Source organism: Schistocerca piceifrons, chromosome 9, assembly GCF_021461385.2.
Source record: "Schistocerca piceifrons isolate TAMUIC-IGC-003096 chromosome 9, iqSchPice1.1, whole genome shotgun sequence".
Taxonomy (NCBI): Eukaryota; Metazoa; Arthropoda; class Insecta; order Orthoptera; family Acrididae; genus Schistocerca; species Schistocerca piceifrons.
In genome coordinates, this window is record NC_060146.1 from 133532685 (window position 1) to 133559387 (window position 26703).

General features: G+C 44.6%; 1 protein-coding gene across 5 annotated transcripts in view; it reads right to left on the minus strand.

Moving 5' to 3' along the window:
- LOC124717372 (speckle targeted PIP5K1A-regulated poly(A) polymerase-like) overlaps positions 1-26703 on the minus strand; it is a 221362-nt gene that overhangs the window by 143428 nt on the left and 51231 nt on the right. For all 5 annotated transcript variants that reach the window (XM_047244208.1, XM_047244210.1, XM_047244206.1 and 2 more), the window contains exons 7-9: positions 26035-26261; positions 17373-17701; positions 15579-15645 (exon numbers count right to left, since the gene is read on the minus strand). In XM_047244208.1, the coding sequence (XP_047100164.1) occupies positions 17379-17701; positions 26035-26261 (550 nt within the window). In that variant the 3' untranslated portion in view covers positions 15579-15645; positions 17373-17378. The remainder of the gene's footprint in view (positions 1-15578; positions 15646-17372; positions 17702-26034; positions 26262-26703) is intronic.

The window sequence follows — 26703 nt, forward strand, 5'->3', positions numbered from 1 at the left end:
AGGGAAGGGAGCGTTTGATGTGGAATGGATGGCAGCTATCAAAGTGAAGGTACTGTTGTTTGTTTGTGGGTTTGATATGGACAGAGGTGTGGATGTGAGCGTCAACAAGATGACGGTCAACATCCAGGAAGGTGGCTTTGTTTTGGAGAAGGACCAGATAAAATTCAGATTCGAAAAAGAGTTGAGGTTATGGAGAAAATTAAGGAGTGTTTCTTCACCATGAGTCCAGACCACAAAGATGTCATCTATAAACCCATACCAGGCCAGGGGAAGCAGCTGTTGGGTCTTCAGGAAAGCCTCCTCCATGTGGCCCATGAAGAGGTTGGCATAGGACAGAGCCATCCTGGTTCCCATGGCCATTCCCCTGATTTGTTTGTAGGTCTGGCCTTCAAAAGTGAAGTAATTATGGGTGAGGATGAAGTTGGTAAGTGTGAGAAGGAACGAGGTTTTTGGAAGATCTTTGGGTGGGTGTTGGGAGAGGTAGTGCTCAAGGGCAGAGAGACCGTGGGTATGTGGGATGTTTGTGTAAAGGGATGTAGCATCTATGGTGACAAGAAAGGTTTCAGGTGGGAGATGAGCGGGAATGGATTTGAGGCGTCCTAGGAATTGGTTTGTGTCTTTGATGTAGGATGGGAGTCTGCAGGTGATAGGTTGGAGGTGTTGGTCTACCAGAGCTGAGATATGTTCTGTTGGGGCTTTGAAGCCTGCTACAATGGGACGGCCAGGATGGCTTAAATCCTACTTGACAAATAGAAGTGAAAGGTTGTGCTGAATAATTCAGACACGATGTCAGGAAGGTAGAAAATTTTAGTGACTAGGGGTAAATAAAATCGCACCCCTTCACAAAGGGAGTCCTACAGGGTTCAATGTTGGGTCCACTCCTATTCCTTATACATGTGAATGATGTTCCACTTAACATTCAACAAGCAAAATTGGTACTTTTCGCATTTCTACTTAATAATACTGTCCAGAATAATTTTGTGGGGTAATACATCACTTAGAAAGAAAGTACCAATTGCACAAAAGCAAGCAATGAGATAATATGTGGTGTTCATCCATACACATCATGTAGGTACCTCTTCCAGGAGCTGGGCATTTTAACTGAGCTGTCATGATACAATTGCTAATGTAACTCATTATAAAAAATCCATCACAGTTTGAGAAGAACAATGAAGAACATATCTACAACACTAGAAGGGAGAAATTAACCTTTATTACTCATTGTTAAAGCTTCTGGAGGTTCAGATGGGAGTTGAATATACAGCAATAAAAATTTTTGATCATTTGCCCAATAACAAAACATCTGATAGACAGTGAAGCGAGTTTTAAACCTAATTTAAAATCATTTCTCGTGAGCAACTCTTCCTATTCCATTAACGAATTTCTACTTAGAAAAAAGAGAGATACAGGACGACGACGAGGAACAAGAACAAGAAGAAGAAGAAGAGGAGGAAGAAGAAGAAATAGTAATGTTCATTAATGTTACCACTAATCATATACCCATCCTGCAAATTGACTCTTTCCATATCATTTCGATAAAATACCCATTCAAATGATCTATGGAACATGTAACAAACTAATTAACTAAACAATTTCCTTCCATTCTGCCCTCTCATTTACTTTCCTTCTCTATCCACTGATTCCTAGGGTTCTGATGTTTCCTTCCATGTCACCTAGTCATCGTTTACATGGTCGGCATTTTTATTTTCTTCCTATCGGTTTCCACAGGAAGGTTTTCTTTGGAGTTCTCATGTCCTCCATCCTTAGGGTGAGCCCCAGCTAGGCTATACTTTTAATTAGCTTTACAATATCAACCTCTATACAAGAGAACTGGTCCTAGCTCTCTAAGTACCATCATTATTTCTAATCCCTCAATAAATTTTCCAACGTATTCTTCATTCAAGTCATCAGTGCTGATTAGCGTCCATGCTTCATATTCATATGTCTCCAGTGTCATAACCATAACCTTATACAATGAGGGGAAAAAATCAAAGTACCAACAAGGAGTTGTGCAGCATAAACAAAATTGGTAGGTGTATATCTACATCTGAAAAAAGATGTCTATTCAAATTTAGTGTCAGTCAAACAAAAGCCACTATGAGGATGCAATCAGATTTGCTTTATATACACACTGTAACAGTCATGAGTGTTAGTTACCTATGAGATTGGACGTGGCAAATGATGTTAACCAAGAATCCCTTTAAGGTGACAAAGATGCCATTATCAACATCTCAAGGTTTTGAACAAGGCCATGTAATAAGGCTACAACTAGCTGGATGTTGTTCTGTGATACTGCAAAAAGACTTAACAAGAATGAAGCCACTATACATAACTGCTCGCAACGGTGGTTAAGGAGAATGTACGATAGCAAGAAGATTGGTCTCCAGATGGCTATGTGGCACTTCCGAAGGTGAAGACCGTCGTGTTCAGTGTATGGCTCTGGAACATCTTACTGCACCTACAGCAGCAGTTTGAGCACCAGTTGGCACAACAGTAATACAACAAACTTTTACAAATGAGTTACTTCAAAGACAGCTCTGAGCCATACACTCTGTAGTGGGTATCCCACAGACCCCACCACCATGCAACTTCAATGGTGTCAATCGTGAGCTCATTGGCAGGCAGGGTAGAAGTCTGTTGTGTCTTCTGATGAAAGCTGGTTCTGCACCAGTGCCAGTGATGGCACAGTATTGGTTGGAAGGCGGCCAGTTGAGAGCCTGCAACCAACCTGTCTGTCTGCTAGACACACTGGACCTATACCTGGAGTTACGGTCAGGTATGTGATTTCGTATGACAGCAGTAACACCCTCATTATCCCACACACCTCGAGTGCTAATTTGTTCGTCAATCTGGTGATTTGATCTATTGTGCTGCCACTCATGAACAGCATTCCAGTGGGTGTTTTCCACCATGATAATGCTTGCTCACATAATGTAGTTGCAACCCAACATACTCTACAGTGTCGACACATTGTCTTGGCCTGCTCAATCACCACATCTGTCTCCAATCGAGCACATATGGGACATCATCGGACAACTTTAGCATCATCCACAAAAAGCATTAACCTTCCATGCATAGACAGACCAACTGCAACAGGCATGGAACTCCATCCCACAAACTGATATCCAATGCATGCACATTTGCATGCTTACATTCAATATTGTGGTGGTTACACCGCTTATAGATGAACCAGCATTTCACATTTCCAATGGCTTATCTTGCACTTACATTAACTAGTACTCTTGCAACATTAATCAGTTACATACACTTGTTACCTAGACAAATGAATTCCTGAAATTTGATTACTCTACCTTTATTTTTTGCTGTTGCAATTTTTTCCCCATGGTGTATATAGTCATTCTGAGCTGTCTATTTACCATCTAGGTGTCCATAGCTTTTTAAATGTATGATAACACCTATTAGCACTTAAAATGTGGGCTTTTATTTCAGTGCTCATGGAATTTACTTTATCAAGAGTAGCTCCTACGTATTAAAAAGCATTTTATTTTATTTACAGGTGAGCCACAACGGACCATGAAGTAGATGTCAGGTTGCGACAACTGTCGGTGATGGAGTTCCTCTTCAAGAACGTCGATGACTCTGCCACATCGATTCACAGGAAGTTGCTCCCTGTTACTGTGTGCCACTGGACAAGCTGCGACGTGCCATCAAGACCCACAGACCACAGCTTCAGGGTCAGCTCATCAGACTACGTCATGACAATGCCAAACCCCATACAGCCCTTATGACACAGAAGAAAATCAGAAAAATGGGTTGGAAAATTGTAACTCATCCTCCCTACAGTCCGGACTTGCTCCATCTGATTTTTACCTCTATGGTCGTCTGAAGGTCCACCTGCATGGTAAAACATTTGATAGTGAGAAAGACCTTATTTCCTGTGTCAAGTGATGGTGTAAAAGTCAATCCCCAGAATTTTACATAATGGAAAGAACGTTGGGCCAGATGCATCACAGATGATGGAGGCTACATTGAGTAGGCTCAATGTATAGCTACATGTTCCAAGTACGTTCACAAAAAATTTCATCATCCTCCTGCAACAAATAAAAGAATTAGAGACGACTGTGCAAAACTTATTGAACACCCTTTGTATCAGGTTCTCTCTCTTTGTTACGGACATAATCACTCATTTATCCACATGTAAAGTGGTACCATCCATTACACCAAGTGGAAATTTATCCATCTTTCTCCATTTCTTTACGATTGTCCAACAACCAACTTCAATTCATTTTCATTAATTAACACACTTTGTTCCATAAATACCATCACGAGGGAGGGAGGGAGCCTTCAGGGATCTATACCTACATCTATACTCTGAACCACGGACATGCACGGTAGAGGGTTTATCCCACTGTACCAGTTATTGAGACTCTTTGCCGGCCTAGTCACATACGGAGCACGCGAATAATTATTAAATGTCTGTGCTTGGTTTAATTAACCTAATCTTGTCATCACAGTTCCTGTGGGAGTGGTATGTAAGGGGTTCTAGTATATTCCTAGAGACATCCTTCAAAGCCAGTTCTTGAAATTTTCTTGATAGACTTTCTTGGGATACTTTCTATCTTCAAGAGTTATGTGGAATGAGTCAGATAGGACATTAATCGGATGATGCAATCACTGCTGGCAATTTCTGTAAATTATACTAATAAATTATGGCTAGCACTAATTTACTGAAATGGATATTTATAGTAATTATGTGGTCATGCAGAAAACTAATGCCTCCAAAGATTTTTAAATAAACAAATGTAATTAACATTCTACATCTTTATTCTTCATGTCTACATATGCCACTAGATATGGCTCTGAACTGTAGTGTGTAACATGGTGGTGTGTAACGTACTTACACAGTCCAGTCACATTAATATGACCCCCTGTCAAGAGCCTGAATAACCACCGTTTGCAGTGTTGACATGCAGGAAGAGAGTCAATGAGGTTCTGGAAGGTACTAACAGGGATGTGGAGCCATGCCAACTCCATGTCTGTGGCCAGCTGCACTAGGCTTCTCAGTCGAGGATCCACGGTGCAAATAGCTTGATCAGTGTGGTCAAACAGATTCTTCATCGAGTTTCAATCTGGGAAGTTTGGTGGTCAGTGGAGAACAGTAACCTCAGCCTGGTGTTCTTCCAGTCGTGCACATACACTGCAAGCTGTGCAACTCACTGCGCTGTGCTCCTGGTAGATGCCACCGTGCCAATGAAGAACAAACTGCATGTAGGGGTGGACTTGGTGGGCAAGGATAGATGCATACCTGTGTTGATCCACTGAGGCTTCCAGAACAAAAGGATCACCCAGGGAATGCCACAAGAACGTTCCCTAGACCATAATTTTTCCTGCCGAGTTTACTTTCACACGTTTCACGATTTCCAGCCTTTGTCACCAATGAACAGCAGTCAGCATGGGTGCACAAACCAGATGCCTGTTGTGGGGACTCCATGCAGCAATGTCTGCCAAATAGTTGGTGAGGAGAGACAACTGGTAGCCCCTGATTTATCTGAGCAGTTCGTAGCTCGACAGTTGCATATCTATTCACCCGCACACATCCCCAAACATCTTTCGTTCACACCTGTCACTTACATCCCATGGTGCAACACAGCTGCCTCAGCACCTGTTTTGGAGAGCACCATTTTGTCGTGCACAGTATACTTTAAGCATGCAAGAGTTTACAAACTTTGCCATTCCTGAAATGCTTCCAACTTTGGCCCAAAAGGTGCCCTTTCAAATGTGATCGTGCTCTTTCAAACATCAGATGCATTGCTCTGTTTTCACATTACGACAACAACTGCACTGTCTTTCCTGTCTCCCAACATACTTTACATACCCTCCACTGCTAGTGCTGCTACCTGTCATCTGAGCGTTTATTGCACACTGACATCTAATATAGGTGGTGGTAACATTAATGTGACTGGACCACGTATGTCGGTGTGTGACAAGCAACATGCTGTAATCGAACCGAAAGAGCTCAGCCACGTACGGTGCACCCTCTCCTTCAGCAACACAATGTCAGACCACACACGAGCGCTGCAACATCCGCAACAATGTGCCGCCTCGGGTACGCTGTCACCAACCACCCTCCACAGAGTCTCAGCTTTACTCCATCTGGTTTTCTCCAGTTTCCAAAATTTTAACACCTTTCAGATCGTCACTTTGACAGTGATGAAATGGTGCAAGCACAGGTGAGGTTATGGCTCCATCAATGAAGTTAAACATTCTGCAGTGATGACATCAGCAAACCGCTCTCTCGTTGGGAGACGTGTTCACGCTAGGATACTGTTGAGAAATGTGCAGATGCTACAAAGTATGTTAATAACATGTGTTTTATTTCAAAAGCTTTGAGGGTTGCCACATAAAAAAATATGGAGGCATTACTTTTCAATACACCTTCTTACATCAAAATTACTTGACATATCGGTGTTAGGAGAAAACTCGCTACTTTGAAAAAGTAACTGCACCCCTTTATATATTATTCAGCTGCTGTTTTTAACTAATACTTCAAACAAAGCATTTTAACCTTATACGAAACCCCCGACAGCTATCAATATAGTGGCGGAGTATGGATCAACTTAATACAGTTATTAAAACAACTCAGAATTTTGACTCTTGAGTCCACGTATCCTGATAAACTGAAGTAGTAGCTGATGAAGTATTCATTTACTTTGTGTTTAAATAATTTGGGATTTTCAGTTTCCTGCCTGATATCCAAAAGAAACCAGTTACAGATGTTAACGCCAGAATATAAAACTCCATTCTGCGCCCTCCAGATGGATATGTAGTCTGTATGGAAATTTTAAACATTTTTGGAATATGACTATTAACAGCCATCAAGTAATGTATAATATGCGTGTTTCACCATCAGCTGGTTTTTTTATTTAAAACCCTAATATCAATCACAGTTTCAGTCATAGACCATCTCCACGGATTAGGGTTAAAACAGTTTTAGCCACATATCACATTTGTCACTACTGAAATAATGAATTCAGTATACCAGACAGGACTTTTAAAGGCAAACACAGTTTGTTGAATGAAGCTGCACAAACATCCAGTCAGATGTAATTCTTCAGGGTTTCAAAGCAAGGCACTGTGATGTTGATTCATCGGATTTCTGCCAATTATTCGAGTCTTTCCTGCATGATATTTCAACTACGTGACTCGCAGTCTTCTATAGGCACTGTCCTATACTGATTCCAGTGTGGAACGAGTCCGGTACTTATGCCTATGTTGTGCTAGGCACTCCCTCTGTGGTCTGCACTGCACACCATGGATAGAGCGCCACACGTGGCATGGACTGCAGAGGGAGCACCTAGTACGACACAGGCATAAATTCATGGCTCACTCCACACTGAAATCAGTGTCAGACAGCACCTGAAGAAGGCTGCGAGTCACGCAATTGAAATATCATGCAGGGAAGACACAAGTAACAGGCAGAAACCCGATTAATCAACAGTCCAATCAGAACTTGATAAGACTTCAAAGTAGAGCAAAGACTGGCAACTTGCTTTAAATGTTCATAAATGTAAAATTGTGTCCTTCACAAAACTTAAAAACTGCTGTACCTATGACTACAATATCAACAATTCACAATTGGAAGTAGTCAACTCGTATGAATATGGGTAATAATTTGTAGAGTTTGAAATGAAACAAACAGTTTCACTAACAGGTAAAGCAGATGTCACTTTGGTCCATGTAGAATAATAGGGAAATGCAATCAGTCTACAACAGAAACTGCTTACAAATCACTTGTGCAAACAGTTCTAGAATACTACTCGAGTTTGAGGGACCCATACCAGATAGGACTAACAGGGGATGTTGAACGTATACAGAGAAGGGCAGCACGAAAGGTCACAGGTATGTTTGACCCTTGGGAGAGTGTCGCAGAGATGTCGAGGAAACTGAACTGGTAATCTCTTTTAGATAGGCACAAACTCTCCCCAGAAGTTTTTTTTTTTTTGATGGGGTTTAAGGGCGCTCAACTACTGAGGTCATTAGCGCCCAGTCACAGTTGTTAGAGCACATGGAATCTAGTAAAACTCAAGGGGAGGGGGGGACACCAGAAAGTCCTGACAAAGATGCAGATAAAATAAGTAAAAAAGTTAGATGTCTTTGGACAGGCCAGTCAAAGTTATAAAACGCAGAACACGAGCAGCTGTTCGAGCGTCATCAGCTAAAATATCCAGTAAAGTAGATGGCAGGGACAGGACAACACGAGATTGACTAAAGCGAGGACACGACAATAAAACATGGCACACTGTTAATGCCTGACCACAAGGGCACTGCGGGGCTGGGTCACCGGAGAGCAGGTAGCAGTGGCTAAACCGGCAATGCCCAATTCGCACCTGGTCAGAAGGACCTCTTCTCGCCGAGATGGTCAGGAAGAGGTTGTCCAAGCAGTTGGGAGCGGTTTTACTGCCCAGAGCTTGTTTCCTTGGAGGGATGACCAAGCATCCCACCACAATGACACAAGCCTCTTACAAACAACCCCACGAACGTCAGATGACGGGACACAATGGGAGGCTGGCCGAGGCAGGAGGACTGCAGCCTTGGCTGCAGCATCTACAGCCTCATTCCCAGGCACTCCTACATGTCTGGGAACCCACAGAAAGCTGACAGGAGAACCAGTATCAGTGAAAGAATGGAGGGACTGCTGGATCCGTTGAACCAAGGGATGGACCGGATAGGGAGCTCCAAGGCTTTGAAGAGCACTGAGTGAGTCAGAGCAGAGTACATACAATGAATGGCGGTGGCGGCGGGCATACTGAATGGCCTGATGGAGAGCAAAAAGCTCGGCCGTAAAGCTGGAACATTGGTCGAGGAGCCGGTATTTAAAGGTGGCGGCTCCGACGACAAAGGCACAGCCGACACCATCGTCAGTTTTGGAGCCATAGGTGTAAATAAAGGTGTGGCCGGCAAGTCGAGCACGAAGTTCGACAAAGCGTGAGCAATACACTGCAGCCGGAGTACCCTCCTTCGGGAGTGAGCTGAGGTCGAGATAAATATGAACCGAAGCCTGGAGCCAAGGTGGTGTCAGGCTCTCACCCTCTCTGAAGGTGGTAGGGAGGGCAAAATCCAATTGTCGAAGCAGGCAACAGAAGCGGACTCCGGGGGGCAGCAGGGCAGACACATACAACCCGTACTGGCGGTCAAGAGAATCGGCGAAGAAGGACTGATAAGAGGGGTGGTCGGGCATTGACAACAGCCGGCAGGCATACCGACACAGCAGTACGTTGCGCCGGTAGGTCAATGGTAATTCGGCAGCTTCAGCATAAAGACTCTCGACAGGATTAGTGTAGAAGGCTCCGGTCGCAAAACGTAACCCCCGATGGTGGATGGAGTTGAGACGGCGTAAGAGGGATGGCCGAGCAGACGAGTAGACGAAGCTCCCATAATCCAGCTTCGATCGGACTATGGACCGATACAAGCGAAGCAGGACAGTGCGATCCGCTCCCCAAGATGAACCACTAAGAACTCTGAGGACATTAAGGGAACATGTACAACAGGCCGCCAAATAAGAGACATGCAGAGACCAACAAAGTTTCCTGTCCAATGTGAGCCCTAGAAACTTAGTTGTTTTCACGAATGGGAGAACAACGGGACCGAGGATGGCGGAAGGAACGCTTCATATCGCCAAAAGTTGATATAAACCGTCTTCTCTTCAGAGAACCGGAAGCCATTTGCCACGCTCCATGAGTATAGGCTGTCTAGACAACACTGAAGGCAGCGCTCCAGGAGGCATGTTCTCTGGGCACTGCAGTAGATCGCGAAGTCATCGACAAAGAGAGAGCCTGAGACATTAGGTGGAATGCAATCCATAATTGGATTGATCGCGATGGCAAAAAGGGCTATGCTCAAGACGGAGCCCTGAGGCACTCCATTCTCCTGGAGGAAGACGTCGGACAATACGGTACGAAGAATGAAGCTTTTGCCTGCCGGAGAAAGGTGTGCCAGCATCTGAACGTGAATGACATCTGGCCCCGGAGTAGAGGACCGGGACAGTGCAAGCGCACGTTCGAGTTCCCGCATAGTAAAGGGGGCATTATAAGTTTCCAGATTCAGCGAGTGGAAGGAAGGTCGCCGAGCCTCTTCTGCCTCTTTCCTGGGAAGAGAGGCAGGGTGGTAATGAACGGAGCTTGAAACCTCCGCGAAAAACTGGCCGAAGGCGTTGGAGACAGCCACAGGATCAACAAGGACCTCATTACCTGAGGTCAGGCCAGGTACCGAGGAGTGGGCCTTAATGCCCGACAGCCGGCGCAGGCCACCCCAAACGACAGAAGAGGGAGTAAAACTGTTAAAGGAGCTGGTGAAAGAGGTCCAACAAGCTTTTTTGCTGTCTTTGATGACTCTACGGCATTGCGCTCGGAGTCGTTTGTATCCAATACAATTCGCCAACGTAGCATGGCGGCTAAAGGTGCGTAAAGCACGTCGTCGAGCATGGATAGAGTCTCTACAAGCCTCATTCCACCAGGGGACAGAAACGCAACGTGAAGAAGAGGTAGTACGAGGAATGGAACGTTCGGCAGCATTGATGATAACAGCCGTGAGGTATTCGACCTGACTGTCACAACTGAGAAAATCGTGGTCCGGAAAGGTCGCCAGGGAGGAGTAAAGTCCCCAGTCAGCTTTCGGTATGTTCCAGCTCGAAGGACGTGGGGATGGGGTGTGGTGCGGGAGACGAACGACACAGGGGAAGTGGTCGCTCGAATAGGTGTCAGAAAGGACATACCACTCGAACCGACGGGCAAGAGAGGTAGAACAGAGCGAGAGGTTCAAGTGGGAGTAGGTATGAGTAGAGTCCGAGAGGAAAGTCGGGGCACCAGTATTGAGACAGACAAGATTGAGATGGTTGAAGACATCCGCCAAGAGTGAGCCTCTTTGACAGGATGCAGGAGAGCCCCAAAGGGGATGATGGGCACTGAAGTCGCCAAACAATAAAAACGGCGGAGGAAGCTGAACAATCAGGTGCATCATGTCAGCCCGACTAACTGTGGATGACGATGGAGTGTAGATGGTACAAACTGAAAAAGTAAAAGCAGAAGGAGTAATACGGACAGCTATTGCTTGGAGTGGGGTGGTCAATGGGATGGGATGGTAATAGACATCGTCCCGAACGAGCAACATGACCCCACCATGAGCTGGGATACCGTCCACAGGGGTGAGGTCATACCGCTCCGAGGTATAGTGGGTAAAGGCAATACGGTCAGTCGGGCGCAACTTGGTTTCCTGGAGACCAAGGACGAGCGGACAGTGCAGGCAGAGGAGCAGTTGTAATTCCTCCCGATTAGATCGAATACCTCTTATGTTCCAGTGTAACAAGGCCATCGCTAGTCAAAAGAGGGGGAACGAGACGGGGGAAGAGCTGGTTACCTCGACGGCCGTGGAGGGCCAGGTTTCGAGGGAACAATGCTACAACCAGTGGGAGGCGGATCCTGTTCCATCGAGTCATCGCCAGCTGCGGCCGCTGTCCCGGGTTGTGTAGGAGGGGCAGCACCATTTGCCGACGAGAGGCCAGCTGAGCGCCTGGCAGCAGAGCGTCCCGGCGAAACTGAGGACGGCCGGGAGCAGCGACTCACAGATGGAGCTTCAGACGAAACGTGCCGGGGTGGAGAGGGGGATAGAGACTACTTCTTGGAAGTCCGAGGAGGCACAGGGATGGTGGGCTGGACCCGAAGAAGGTCCTCACGCGCGGGGTCTGTTTTGGAACGCCGGACCTCGGAAGCTGGGGTCCGGAACGGGGGCGGGAGAGGAATGGTGGCCCCTGGGGCAGAGGGGGCAGGGGCCGCGGGGGAGGAGGATTTGGAAGGGAGGGATTTGGATTTGGGAGGCGGAGGCATAGACCCCGGATGGGGGGAGGAGGTGGAGGGGGGGACAGGATAGGGGTGAGGATACCGTGGAAGGAGTGGACATGACTGAGGCAAACGAAGTGGTCAACGTCACGGGATGGAGGCGGTCATACTTCTTCCTGGCCTCAGAATAAGAGAGACGATCCAAAGTTTTTAATTCTTGAATCTTCTTCTCCATCTGATACGCGGGGCAGTCTAAAGATCTAGGTGAGTGGATGCCAGGACAATTAACGCACCGAGGTGGTGGGGTGCGTGTATGTTCCTCACGAAGAGGACGTCCAAAATCGCCACAAAGGAGCTCAGCCTCACACCGTGACGACATGTGCCCAAAGCGCAAACACCGAAAACAGCGCATAGGAGGCGGGACGTAAGGTCGCACGTCGCACCGGTAGCACATCACTTTTACCTTCTCCGGGAGAACGTCCCCCTCGAAGGCGAGGATAAAGGCCCCGGTGTCGATGCGACGGTCTTTGGGGCCGCGTTGGACTCGCCGGACGAAATGCACGCCTCGGCGCTCCAGGTTGGCCCTGAGCTCCTCATCAGATTGCAGCAGGAGGTCCCAATGAAAAATAACCCCCTGCATCCTATTCAGTGCCAGATGCGGGACAATGGACACCGGGATGTCCCCTAGTTGGTCGCACGCCTGGAGCGCCGCCGACTATGTGGCGGAGGTGGTCTTTATAAGAATGTACCCCGAACGCATCTTACTGAGAGCCTCGATTTCCCCGAAGATGTCCTCGATGTGCTGAACAAAGAACATGGGCTTGGAGGTGGTGAACGTCCCCCCATCGGTTCGAGAACAGACCAAATAGCGGGGGAAGTACTTCGCCCCAAGCCGGCGGGCCTGTCCCTCCTCCCAGGGAGTGGCCAAGGGGGAAAGGGCCGGAGAACCAGAACCAGAGACAGTACCTTTCCTTTTGAAAGATTCGGCCGCAGAGCGACCTGATACGTGTTGACGTTTCATCTGCGAAACGTCCGCCCCGATACCACCCACTCCGACCAGGGGCTCTCCCCACGGGCGCCACCCAGCCTCAGCAAGGGCCACCTGGCAGGATGACCGTTGCCGGGAGTCCTGATGCCCCAAGGAGACGGGCATCTACTCCTTGGCCGACGTGGGGAGGGTGCAGCTCAGGTATCGGCAGTATGATCCCTGTGTTGTCAGGGGGCTACAATCTAGAGGGTACATGACGACCCCACCACAACAGGCTGGCTACCGTGCTGGATTTTGGGTGCCATGGAAAGTCCATCATGATCGTAGGTGCAGATGGGGACGCACTATGGGCGTAACTTGTACAACTCATCAGGCGTTTAGGCCCAATTTGAAGAATAGTGGGTATGGTTACAACGCCATTACAATGCTGAGTGCCAAGGTCTTAGTGCACTGAGGACCAGTGGTACACCCCGTAAGGCGTCCTTCCCCGAAAGGCTCGTACTTCTGTAGAATTTTGAAAAATGGAGGTCAAACCCCAAGCGGGACCATCACATGGAAGGCCGAAATGGTTGAAACTCCTTTTAGTCGCCTCTTACGACAGGCAGGAATACCTCGGGCCTATTCTTACCCCGGACCCGCAGGGGGGTCTCCCCAGAAGGAATCAATGAATATACTATTACACAACTACCTACATTCTGCTCCTAGAGAGATAAAAGGGATAAGATTTGACTGATTAAAGTGTGCACAGAGCTGTTAAAAGCAATCGATCTTATCACACACCATATATGAATGGAGCTAGGAGATTTCTACTCCTTCCACACTATTCAACTGATGTTACTACCTAATACTTCACACAAAGTATTTGGTTTCCACACATTAACAACCATTTTTCTTATTTTCCAATTTAAGTGCCCCTAACCACTATAAATTAAAGTTCTCACTTACTGTGTGTCCCTGGTAAACTACCTCACATTTTTTATCCTGCAAATTCTCTCTGAATAGTATAACTGAGTCAGCATTTACCATTATGTGAAATTCTGCTTTTCCTTCATTAGACCTGGTTGGTAGGAGTGCATTATTGCTGCAATTTGACAATAATGTTACTGAAGGGTTAAACCAAAGCTGGACATAAGTAACTACACTGACAGAAGAAAAAATCGCAAGACCAAAGAGGAATTATGTGACAACCTAAAGTTGGTAGATGTGTTTCTACATCTGAAAGATGATGTCTGTTCAAATTTCATGCCAACCTTATAGGAATAGCTAGGAGCGCCACCACGAGGATGCAAATCATGTTTCCTTTAAATACACACTGTGACGGTTGTGAGAGATAGAGTTGGATGTGGTGAGTTGATGTTAGCCAAGAACGCCTTTATGACAACAAAGATGACATTATCGACACATCACTTCATTTGAACAAGGTCATATAATTTGGCTATGAGAGCTGAATGTTCCTCTTGCATTATTGCAGAGAGACTTGGAAGACATGTAGACAACGTGCACGATTGCAGTGGTGGTCACAAGATGTACAGTCACAGGAAGACTGGGCTCTGGACGGCCACGTACCGAGAGAGAAGACCACTGTGTTTGGCATACGGTTCTGGTGCATCATAGCTAGAGCAGCTGTTGTACCACTGTGACAATGAACTGTTACAAATCTGAAACTTCCTGGCAGATTAAAACTGTGTGCTGGACCGAGACTCGAACTCGGGACCTTTGCCTTTCGCGGGCAAGGACGGGGCGCGAGTCGTGCTCGGGTAGCTCAGTTGGTAGAGCACTTGCCCGCGAGAGGCAAAGGTCCCGAGTTCGAGTCTCGGTCCGGCACACAGTTTTAATCTGCCAGGAAGTTTCGTATCAGCGCACACTCCGCTGCAGAGTGAAAATATCATTCTTGTTACAAATCTGTTACTTCCAGGACAGTCTGAGCGTGCATTCCACTGGCCCCCAAACCGCTGCCACCTGCTACTTCACTGGCATCAAGTGAGAGCTGATTGGAAGGCAGGGTGAAGGTCTGTTGCATTTTCTGATGAAAGCTGGTTCTGCCTCAGTGCCCATGCTCGTCCACACACTGCTTTTGTAACCCAACATGTTCTACGGATGACAATGTCGTTCACAAACAGCATCAACCGTCCCTGTATCGACCAACCACGTGTAACAGGCATGAAACTCCATCCCACAAACTGACATCCAGCACACATGTACAACACAATGAATGCACCTTTTCACACTTGCATTCAACATTCTGGCAGTTAAACAAGTTATTAATGTACCACCATTTCCCATTTATGATGGCTTATCCTGCACTTGCATTAATCTGTGATCTTGCAATGTTAGTCACTTAAGTATGTTTGTTACCTAGACAAATGTATTCTTGAAATTTCATTACTCTACATAATTAGTTTTTGGTATTCCAATTTTTTTCCTTCACTGTATGTGCTCTAATCAAACAATGGAAAAGGCAGGATGGAACGTAACACTGTTACACTGTATGTGCTCTCAATCACAACTATCAAGAGGTGACATCTACATTCAAATTTTCACACACAATCACTTAACAATTAGTTCCACTAAATCTTACTAGTACTCACTAATCGCTTCGTTAAGTATTAAGCATTTCCTACTAGATTCTATATATATTGCTATCTTATGTGTGCCTATGACCATTTCTGAAATACAGCTCTTAAACAGTTGGTCAATTCAGTATTCACTGAGGTCTATGGCCTGGTACTATATTGCAGTTTTTATGTATGTAGCCACTCCCCTTTCTCATATTACAATTATATAATGTGATATCTTACTTGTATTCCTCTAGGTGCACCTCTTCAACTTCTGTGACTCCCAGATGTTCTGCTACGGATTGCACATCTGAAAAATGAATTTAGATTTTTCTTTGTCCAGTGTTGATATGAGAAGCTCATTTCTGTTACTGAATAAGCTTCTTACATCTTGATGGTATACTCCAGACATATGATTATTAGTCATTATACTGAGCTAGCTATTAAGTTTTGTTTCTCCATTTATTATTGCAACTTTATCTATAGTTATTCAACTACTCTGATTTTCAGAAACATTTAACCTTAAAAAGGTCTAGGTATTGTGTCAGAACGGTTTCTTCATTTCACAATGCCATTTAAGAAAACTCACTAGATTCACTTCATAGTACAATAAATTTCTTAGTTAGAATTTTATTTTTAAAATCAGTACTCAGTGAATTATAAATGAAACAACTCATTTCATTATCAAGTAGCCTTGCCTCAAATAGTTCCATGTAACCTGAGGAAAAGTGACGGTCATTGTAGAAGTAAAGGAGATCTGTGTCACCACACATTTTCATTAAAGAAAACCTTTTTACAACATATTTTGATACCTTAGCTATTTTTCTACATAGTCTGTGTTCAAATTTAAACATTGGTCATAGAAATCCATAAGCTTTCCAATGGCTTCTGCATACTCTCACTGCTGTTAAGTTGTTGAACCAGTCACTAATGGCCCCTTATTTCATTGTCTTTTCCATAGAACTTTACTCCCTAGAAAAATCCTTCGATTTGGGAAAAGATAGTTGTCACTTGGCAGCCAAGTCTGGGCTATAAGGCAGATTTTCAAAAACTTTCCATCTAAACTGACAAAGAAAATCCTTCAGAACCCAGGCAAACAATCATTTAGGAATAACAATGCTGCTAGACAACAATCGACATCATTTGTTTTGAATGGCACGAGTTGGTCTTCGACATGTTTGAAAGTAGGCCACTGCATTTATGGTCCCTCCTCTACGGATGAAATCAACTGAGCAGGATGCCCTCTCTATTCCAAAACATTGTGGCCATAACCCTTCCACTCCTCAGAATTTGTTTTGGTTTTGTCGAGGATCTTAATTGATGCCATCCTATTGGCTGGTACTTTGTTTCTGGACCTTTAAGTGAAAAGCAGATCTCAGAATTAGTAACAAAGTGGTTCAAAAATTCTTCACCGTCCATGTTGTACTGAGAGATAGATAGATAGATAGATAGATAGATAGATAGAGAGAGAGAGAGAGAGAGAGAGAGAGAGAGAGAGAGAGAGAGAGAGAGAGAGAGAGAGAGAGAGAGGTGGGGGGAGGGGGGGGGGGGGGGCTGGGGGGGGGGGGGGCTCTGTGCAGCTCCCATTTGTCACTCATTTTCAAGTTCGTTAGCCATAAGTCGAGGAACAAACCTGGCACGCACATATATTCATTCATCTGCCATTACAAATGGTGCACTATTTTAAAAGTGAAGCTTCATTTGTCACATTTCCATCTACTCTGATTATCTGCCTGTAATTTTCAACTGGGCAGACTATTTCTGCATCCAGAAACCATATCACACTACACATTGTACAGAAACCATATCACACTACAAATTGTACATTCTGTGGGATTGTCATAGAATAGCACATTTTAAAATTGTACAAATAAACAGTAAATGACATTTCGCTCTCACTGTTAGTGTCATACTGGCACTGACAATCGTGAAGATCTCCAACACTGTAGTGGGGGTGGGGCAGAAAATTGTGCAGCTCACCATTTCAAAATGTTCTTTACTTCTAGAATATCAGGAAAGTAATAAATAGTAACTCACTTGCCATCAGCGAGAAGTCATCTCCCTCACTGTCAACGCACAAGTCGCGCAGAGTCGACACAGTGCCACGTCACTGACGTTCACGGTCAGGTTTCGACTCAGGTTGAACGGGTCGAGAACCACCATCGCTGCAGATTTCGTAGGCACGATGCGCGGCACCGACTGGCGTGGCACAAACGCTCCATCCAGCGGAGATGCTGCCATCTTCTGCCAGTCGATCCGCTGGAAGCACTGCAGGAAGCCCAGCAGCAGTTCACGGACAGACCGCCTGTCGTGGGGATCTGTGATGCGAAACTGTTCGCTGTCGTTGCAAAATGCGGTTTCCCAACCTGTAAATCAAAAGCACCATCCTGTGTTGCATTCATCTTTTAAGTACGCACAACAGATATCTCTGTCTGCACTCTGTTAATTCACAGTGTGTTGGATGGATATATACGTCTGGCACATTCTGTGGCTAATAGCAAGTGGGAATACCGAGTTATCAGTCAGCCATTTAAACTGCGGTATTAGTTGAGCATCGTCCACAAAATGGCAGCTCTTCAAGCATCACAGCATATTCTGGGCTACCTACAACATTTTCCACTTCAGCGTGCATTAACAGTATGCGTTCAATGAAGCAGCCACAAAAGTGTACCTTTTCCATCTGCATTTCCTGATGTGTTTGTGAGTAATTCTAGAAGCCTTATCAGATTCGAAGACAGAGCAGCTGCTTTTAGAAAGTGACAAAATTTCACAGACGGTTCTGAAAGTTTCCAGGATACAGATGTTGCAGCTAGTGAAAGTGACTTCAGTTCAGAAAAATCTGGCTAGTACAGTGACTGATTCGGAAATACCGACAACAAAGCACTACTGTAGCTCACAGTGCCTAGTCCATTTCTGTACAGGAAGCATGGTGGTGAACAACATAGAATGAGCTTCACGATTAGTCTCGGCAAACAGTTGCTCATACCTTCACCATGAGGGCACGAGTAGGACACTCACCTCGAACACCGAAAGTAACGTGTCTTAAAGCCAGGCATTTTCCAGACCTTCTGCCACCCACAATGAAGAAATGACCGATAAGGAGGTGTGTGTTGTGCACACGGAAAGGCCTTCGGAAAGAGACTTCATACTGGTGCGCAGAACTCCAAGTATCCTTGTGTGTAGCACCTTACTTTAAAATGTTTTGCACTGAAAACAACTTTTAATATCGTGAAAATAAATTTTCGTTAACTTCTGCAACATATTTTATTCATTCCCACCCAATATCAATTTCAATTAAAAATGAAGGAAAATTTATGTGAGGAAGAGGTGCGCTCACAAACTACCCACCTAACAGGTTAATTTCCCCACAGTGGATAGAATTACTAAACTGAAAGGCAAATGTTGCAAGTTAGAGTCTCTGTCTGGCACACAGTTTTAATCTGCCAGGAAGTTTCAAGTAGCTCCTCAGTTTGCCTCATAAGTGCTGAGAGGAGCCTGCTTTCCAACAGCATTTAGCAGACCAGACAGTCACTCATCCAAGTGCTAGCCGAGCCTGACAACACTTAACTTCCTTGATGCAGTGGGAATTGGTGTTACCACTGTGGCAAGGCCATTGCTAGATTAAATTTCAGGCCAACTATAATTAAAGTTCCAGTTTCAAAATGCTGTAAGAAAGAACTGCTAAGAATGATGTCAAATTTGAATATCATATTATCAAAGAAGGGGGGAAATGTTATTGGGGGGAGGGAGGGGGATATAACGAAAATTCTCCCACGAGATGGTGCTGTAAGCATCACAACATAAATAGGTTTGGCTACAAATGACAGATGAATTGCAATATGGTGGCTATGATTGAAAAACATGGACACTAAGGTGCAACTCAATGTGCATGACTGTACAAGTTAGGCAGTCAATAGTTGTGGCACAGTTAGTTTAACCCATCCACCATGCAAAGATCGTATCATATTAGACGGGAAATATTGGTTTTTAATTGTCTTGAGGCTAAAAACCACATAAAAAGTAAAATGCCATCCATTTCTAATAGTCCTGACGCCAAAAACCACAAATGCAATATGACATCAGTTTCTAGTTGTGAGACAGGCGCAAGACATGTTCAGTATGCTGACCACTGTTTTCTGCCCCAAGCTGAAATCAAGACAGCACATTCCACGGCAGATCACAGTGTCTCAGGGGATCCGTTCAGAATGTGTTGCGCAGTGTGTGCCTTCAGTTCAGCTATGTTTGTAATCACAGCACTGAACACAGAATCTTTCGGATAACCCAGCAGCCAGAAGTCACCCAGATTAAGATTAGATTATATGGGCAGGCAGACTGTACGGAAATGACAGCTGATCATTCTAGCATTTTCAAAATGCATCTGCAGCAGTCACTTCACTGGCTGTGCAATGTGCGGAGGAACAGTATCTTGCGTAAAAATGCTTCTTCACACACATATCCAAACTGTTGAAGTGTTGGAATGGCATTGCTGTGCAGAAAACTCTCATCGCATTTACCACTGACAATACAGATAACATGACCCGCAGGGCTCGCTCCTCGAAAAAATACAGCCCTATGATGAACAATGCTGTCAACCCACACCACACAAGTTTCCTTTGGAGAATGAAGTGGTACTGGTTTATGTGTGAGCAGATTTTCTGTTGTAAATAGTCTTCATGTGTTTACCGCCGGATCACGTTATGCAAATTCCACAATATTTCCTCGGAGCAACTGTCAGACATCTTCAGGTCCGGCAGCAAACACGTGAAGACTATTTACAACACATCCGCCGGGAAAGCTTGAAGAGTCACATCAGATTTTCTGTTGCCGATATTCCGCAATTGTGTGTCTTGACACGATTTTTAAGATGGAAATGGGCTTCATCTATCCACACAATGTTCCATAACCATTCATTGTCCATGTATCAGCTGTCCACCACCAAACTGTTGCCAAGAAGGAACAGCTGCAACAAGCAGTTGAACACAGCATGCAAGATTTCAGTGGCTGCTTCACGACCTGGGCCATCTGGATTCTTCTCTCCACCACCACCACCACCACCACCACCACCAGCACCACCACCACCACCACCACCTTTTCTGAACTATGCAGGCAGGAGATATCCTTGGAACACATCCTTCACACCTGGAACCATCCTGGTCTTGATCACCATTAATTGACTGTCCCCACACACCCTCCACCCTACAGATATCCTCCCCTCTGTCCTAACACCCCCTCTCCCTATACCAAGACGTCCTATGTGTTGTTGAATTGTAAGGCGCCACGTATACTGTTTGTATATGTATGCGTATATGTTGTCATTGTTGTCTCTTCTTTCCTTCGTTGATATCAGAGCATGAGAAATGTTTATGTTAGTGTTTACCTATTTGTTGTCGACAACACACAACTACACGGCCAGGGTATCCCCTGATTCTGGAATAGCTAACTTAATATAGTATAAAGATAGTGGGTTTCGATGCTGTGTTATTTGAGTGTGATATTATTCTGCACTTAACCTCTGAGACTATTCTTTATCAGGCCCAAAACTCTACTTTTAACGAGAGCACTTCCGATCAGTCTGTCACAATATACATAATACGTAAGGCTCTACACCACTATAAGAAAATACCACTGTTCATGAAATAACAAAATATACAAATAAACTTCTTTATATTTTTCCTTTTTATTTAATCAAACGCTTTCAAATGTTTATTTCGTGCCAACAAATCATCCACACCTCTATGTAGAGTGTAAATGTGCGCACTAAAAATAGTACACTGTTTCTACTGATAACCCCGTATGACATTTTGGGTTGTTAGGCTACTTCAATCAACAGGATTTATATTGGATTTTGAAAATGATCTTTCTATCCAAACTTACACCCTCCTCAATGGCTCAACAAATATTCTACCCTTATGCGATAATTAAGAATTCGCATAAATTGCTTTTTCACGAATTTAAAGCAAACCATCCATGGCGCGAAAGCAGTCTTGATACCACGAGGCACTCGCAAAGCTTACTAGCCTGTCACAAAATTGACCTGCATACATCTACAACCAATTTCAAGGTCATAATTCGCCCTACACGGTTGTGTGCACTTTATCTTCGTCCAATCAATTATTTCTGGAATCATAATCACTGATCCCGACACTGACCGTCCATGAACGCACTATTAACACACTTTTTCTTTCTAAGAGTGAACAAATGATCTCAAACATTTATTGTCATTATATTTTAACGGTAATCAGAAAAAAATATGATTATCAGAAAGTAACACATAACAGATTGCAAATCACACGTAACTAAATGACAAGTTAGAAACTGTGCATACATCTTGGGGCAACATAACTCGCAGCACACAATTTACCCAGACGATATTCATCTACTATGTGGGAATGAGAGCACTTAGTGACTTCCAACAAACTTTACACAATTTCAAACCTTTCCAAAACTTTCTTGCTGACACCCCTTCCTAACACAATAATAAAACAAAAAAGTTTATCACTTGCTACATTTTCACTCTTCATGCAGTAAATCTTGAGCATCTGATGTCCGGTGTGATGTTTTAATGTATTTCTTCTTTATCACTAACTTTTTGAAACACGTTTTGCAGATGGTATCCACATACACCACTGAACATACCTGCAAAATTATATCATTGTATAGCACATAGTTTAGGATATGACCGGTTATACACTGGACTGATTCCTTAAAAAACTGGGGGTTTACTTGTTGGAAGTAAATGATGTCCATTCATTGTCTAAGTATGATGCTAATAACTGGTTATCTGCTCTTTCCAGCCTGAAAGCTCTTTTAAACTTCTTGATGGATTTATTAACTTCAGTAACAATCACTGCTATGAAACGACTGTGTCTCTACTACCATTGTTAATAAATTAGGACCATTTCTAGCTACCACGTCTGAAATATTTTCATTGTGCATGGTTTATCAAATTGGTTACTCAATACAGTCTTTGGAAAATGTGTTCAGAACTACCTCACCCAGAATACAGACACTATCCTCATCACTCCACATCCCAAGCACCTCCTTCCTCTTGTACTGCACCTGGATCTCTTCAGTCCAGCATGCCACCTTCTTAACATTTACCACTTCTCTGAAGACTCCATAAAAACCTCTGTCCATACCAGGCCCACTAACATCAACAATACCAGTATTTTGATAGCAGTCATCCCTTCCACACTAAAGTGTCTCCCCCCATATATGATATTGCCGAGCCCGTATTGTGCAGAAATATGATGCATGCGCATCCAAAGGAACTTTCCAACATATTTCTCAACAACACAGGCACTGCAAAATTGTATTTATCCACAAACACCGGGCAAGCAACTTTAAATTAAAATGTCACCCCTCTATAGGAATATATATAATGGGTGTATGAATGCAGGTTGTAAACATGTGGTTGACGAGATACGAAAGTCTGAGTCTGCCCACGAGGCATGCTCCAATACCCTAACTGTAAGGCGACTGCTAGAGATAAGTGGAAAATCTGTGATCAACACCCAGCCTGGCACAAATGTTCATTACTTTCATTCCATTATATAGCTGACAGTTGTCCATATTTGCAGATGTGAAAACATTTGATGGATGTTTCCCATATGGTTTGGCCACCTGCGAACAGTGTATCTGCTATGGCTTCCAATCCCTTGCCTATTTCACTGGAAGTCTTATTAACACCTTCTCAGACATGCAACACTCGCAAACCTAGGCCACAGACAAGGTTCCTGTGCTGTATCCATATGCCCCCCCCCCCCCCAATCCTTGAACCAATCCTATGAATCAGCTGCACATGAGTACTCCCCCTCATCACCATGGCCTTCAATAACAAAGAGCATCTCTTGCCAGGGCTTCAAGTATTTGTCATAGTGCCTGGTAATGAGAAATGCAATATCCAAGATTTGTATTGTATTTTATGTAATTGGGGACCTAGAAACGACCGAGAGGCTTCATACCCGCCATAGCCCTCAGTAGTTCACGACCCCACAACAGGCTACAGCATTCCACTCACTCCACCACTGCCCCACATCGAACCCAGTGTTATCCTACCCAGGATACTTCCCACCCCTTCCAAAATTGTAAAGTTGTATTCCACTACCCATCCAATCTGTGAAATATCCTAGCCCACACCCATTCCCATCTTCTAGCCATAAGGGCCAAATCCCTATGGAAGACCCAGGTGCAAGACCTATCTTATAAACCCCTCCAACACTTTTTCCTCCACTCCCATCACAGTGAAACCCTATCCTATCAGAGGAAGGGCCACCTGTCAAAGCACTCATGTCATATATCAGCTCTGCTACAATTTCTGATCAGTATTTTATGTGGGCATGAACATTAACCAACTGACAAACCAAATGAATGGCCATTTCTAAACTGCATCCGAGAACAGAGCTGACCACCCACTGGTAGAACAAACTGCTGAATGAAACATGCTCTATTTCGACAGCTGCTTTACAACCTATGTTACCTGGATCCTTCCCCCAAACACCAGCTTCACTTAACTATGTAGATGGGATTTAGTTCTTGCAACACATCCTTATATCCCACAATCATCCTGCCCTGAATCTCTGTTTGCCCCTGCCACATACCCAACTCTCCTGTTGCCCCAGACCCACAACTTCATTCATTGTGTGTTCACACCCTCTACTCCACAGTACTGCAGTTCCTCTGCTCTACAGAGAGAGAGGGGGGGGGGGGGGGACAAAAACTTGAAAACAATAAAAACACAACACATTACTATACATAATACTGTGTAGGAAAACCACTGGCACTCAAAATGGCTTCCATTCACCTCAGAATGATGAAATACAGGCATTGTATGGTTCTGAAGGGAATCTTATACCATTCTTCCTGCAAAACGGAGGCAATTTCAGGTAATAACGACAGAGATGGATAGTGATCACACACCGTTCTCTCCTAACTGGACCACAGACAATGAATAATATTTACATTTGGTGACTGTGGTGGCTGGGGGATATGCAACAATCCATCTTTGTCCTGGCTGGTTGGTTGGTTTAGGGGAGGAGACCAAACAACGAGGTCATCGGTCACAAAGGATGAGGAAGGAAATCAGCCGTGCCCTTTCAAAGGGACCATCCCAGAATTTGCCTGAAGCGATGGAAAATCACGGAAAGCCTAAATCAAGATGGCAGGATGTGGGTTTGAACTTTCCAGTCCTGCACAATGTGACTTGCGGGAATGAGGGCCCTGTCATCTTGGAACACGGTATCGCCACTGGGGAACAAACACCTGATCAGCCAAAATGGTCACAATCCTTGGCAGTAAGGCAACCTTGCAAGGTAACTGTGGGGACCACAGAATGCCTCAATGTGCATGCCCAAATCATCACTGAAGCCCCAACATGTTCCACTTTTTGGATGTAAACTTAGCCAGAAGTTGCAAACAGTGTGCAACAACTCTCAACTGACCAAATGACTCTTCTGTTAATCCACAGCCCATGTTTTATGTTTTTGGCACCATGTTTTGCTATTACAGGCTTCTGCATCACTAAATCAGTTGTTTTGGAACTCTGCAAATTGCAGCTTACGGAGCTCCCTTTCTAGTGTTTCGGTGTCGACAGGTTCACGAGCGCAACATTCAGTTCTGAAGTGACTTTTGCAGGCACTGTCCTCTTATTTTTCCATCTCAATCTCTCATCACACACTTTCATTCACGTTGTGACTTACTGTATGACTTTTCCACTTTCCCTGTACGCACTATAAATCTTCAATAAGGTGCCGCTCGCAACACCAAACACATCAGCTATGTTGGTTATGGAACCCACACTACACCAAACAAGAGTTTGCCCACGTTTGAATTCACTTAGCTCCGATGTAATTCACTCAAAACTGCACAAAACTCTGTTCTGATCACAATTGGCACTTTCAATGTATTGACAGTGTTGAACAGGTGCCGTTCATGGTCAAATACAGGTGCCACCTGTATGCTCGGCTAGCATCTGTATTTCTGTTCAAGCATGCTTTTCGTGCAGTGTTTCCCTATGTATGTCCAACCCCTTAGCCCCTCTTCTCAGTCCACTCCTCCACATCATTCTTATGTTGTGCATCTGCCACCTCTCCCTCTCTGAACTCAACATCAGTGTCAGTCCCTGCCGCCCCCTCCCCAGCCACCACTGCCTTTTTTTTCCTTCCCCCCCCCCCCCCTTTCACCCGCTACAGTGTGTGATGAAACCCCTCACCTGAGTCTTTCTAAGTTGCAGTGTTGGCACAACATAGCCACACATATGTGTATTTTGTTAGTTGTGAAGATGGATGCATCCACAGCCCGGCAACATCCTGTCTTGCTTACTTGCTTAACTTCAACTCACCACTTCAACTAAACAGTGTAATATATCACACCTCCCCCAGCTGTATCATTGATAAGGATAGAAGCTGAAGTAATGAATTAAAATTTGTGCCAAGGCTGGGACTTTAACATGGGTCTCCTGCTTACTAGGGAGATGTGCCCTCCACTACTACACCTGGCACTGCAGCTAACACAGCTGTACAGAATAATTCCATCAGATCAATAGATCCCCCAGCTGGACCGTGACACTCTTTGAATAAAAGCCACTCTACTTGCTGATATGTATTTTAATTGAGTCCGTGACCAGGAACCTTACTGTTTTATTGAACTGACCTCACACAAACACTACTGCAAGAATAGGGGAAGTGCGTACATCACCAACCTGCAACCTTGATGCTGTAGTCCGCAGCTTCCTTTATACCCTTTATGGGAGGCAGGATGGGAGGCTTCACCGTCTGTAGGAAGGTGAAGGTGACCATAGCAAGAGCATGGGACGTCAGCTCCGGTCTCGGCGAGTTCCTGGCTACTGGCGTCAAGTCTATGCTGTAAACCCAGCGCTTGAGGAACAACAGGAGGGGTCGGATGCGGCTGTCCAGAGACAACACAAATCTGGGAACAGAAATGAAAGCTAGACTATGAAAGCTAGACTATGAAAGCTAGACTATGAAAGCTAGACTATGAAAGCTAGACTATGAAAGCTAGACTATGAAAGCTAGACTATGAAAGCTAGACTATGAAAGCTAGACTATGAAAGCTAGACTATGAAAGCTAGACTATGAAAGCTAGACTATGAAAGCTAGACTATGAAAGCTAGACTATGAAAGCTAGACTATGAAAGCTAGACTATGAAAGCTAGACTATGAAAGCTAGACTATGAAAGCTAGACTATGTCAGAAGACACAGCCATCGCTACAGACAAAAGTTGAAAAAGTGAATCAAAAAGTAAAGTCCTCACTACCATAGCTCACTAACAGGAAGTCTTCGGGGAAAAGGAAATTTGCAGGCAAAGCATCGTCTCTTGACCACATACCATATATATAATTTTAATTTC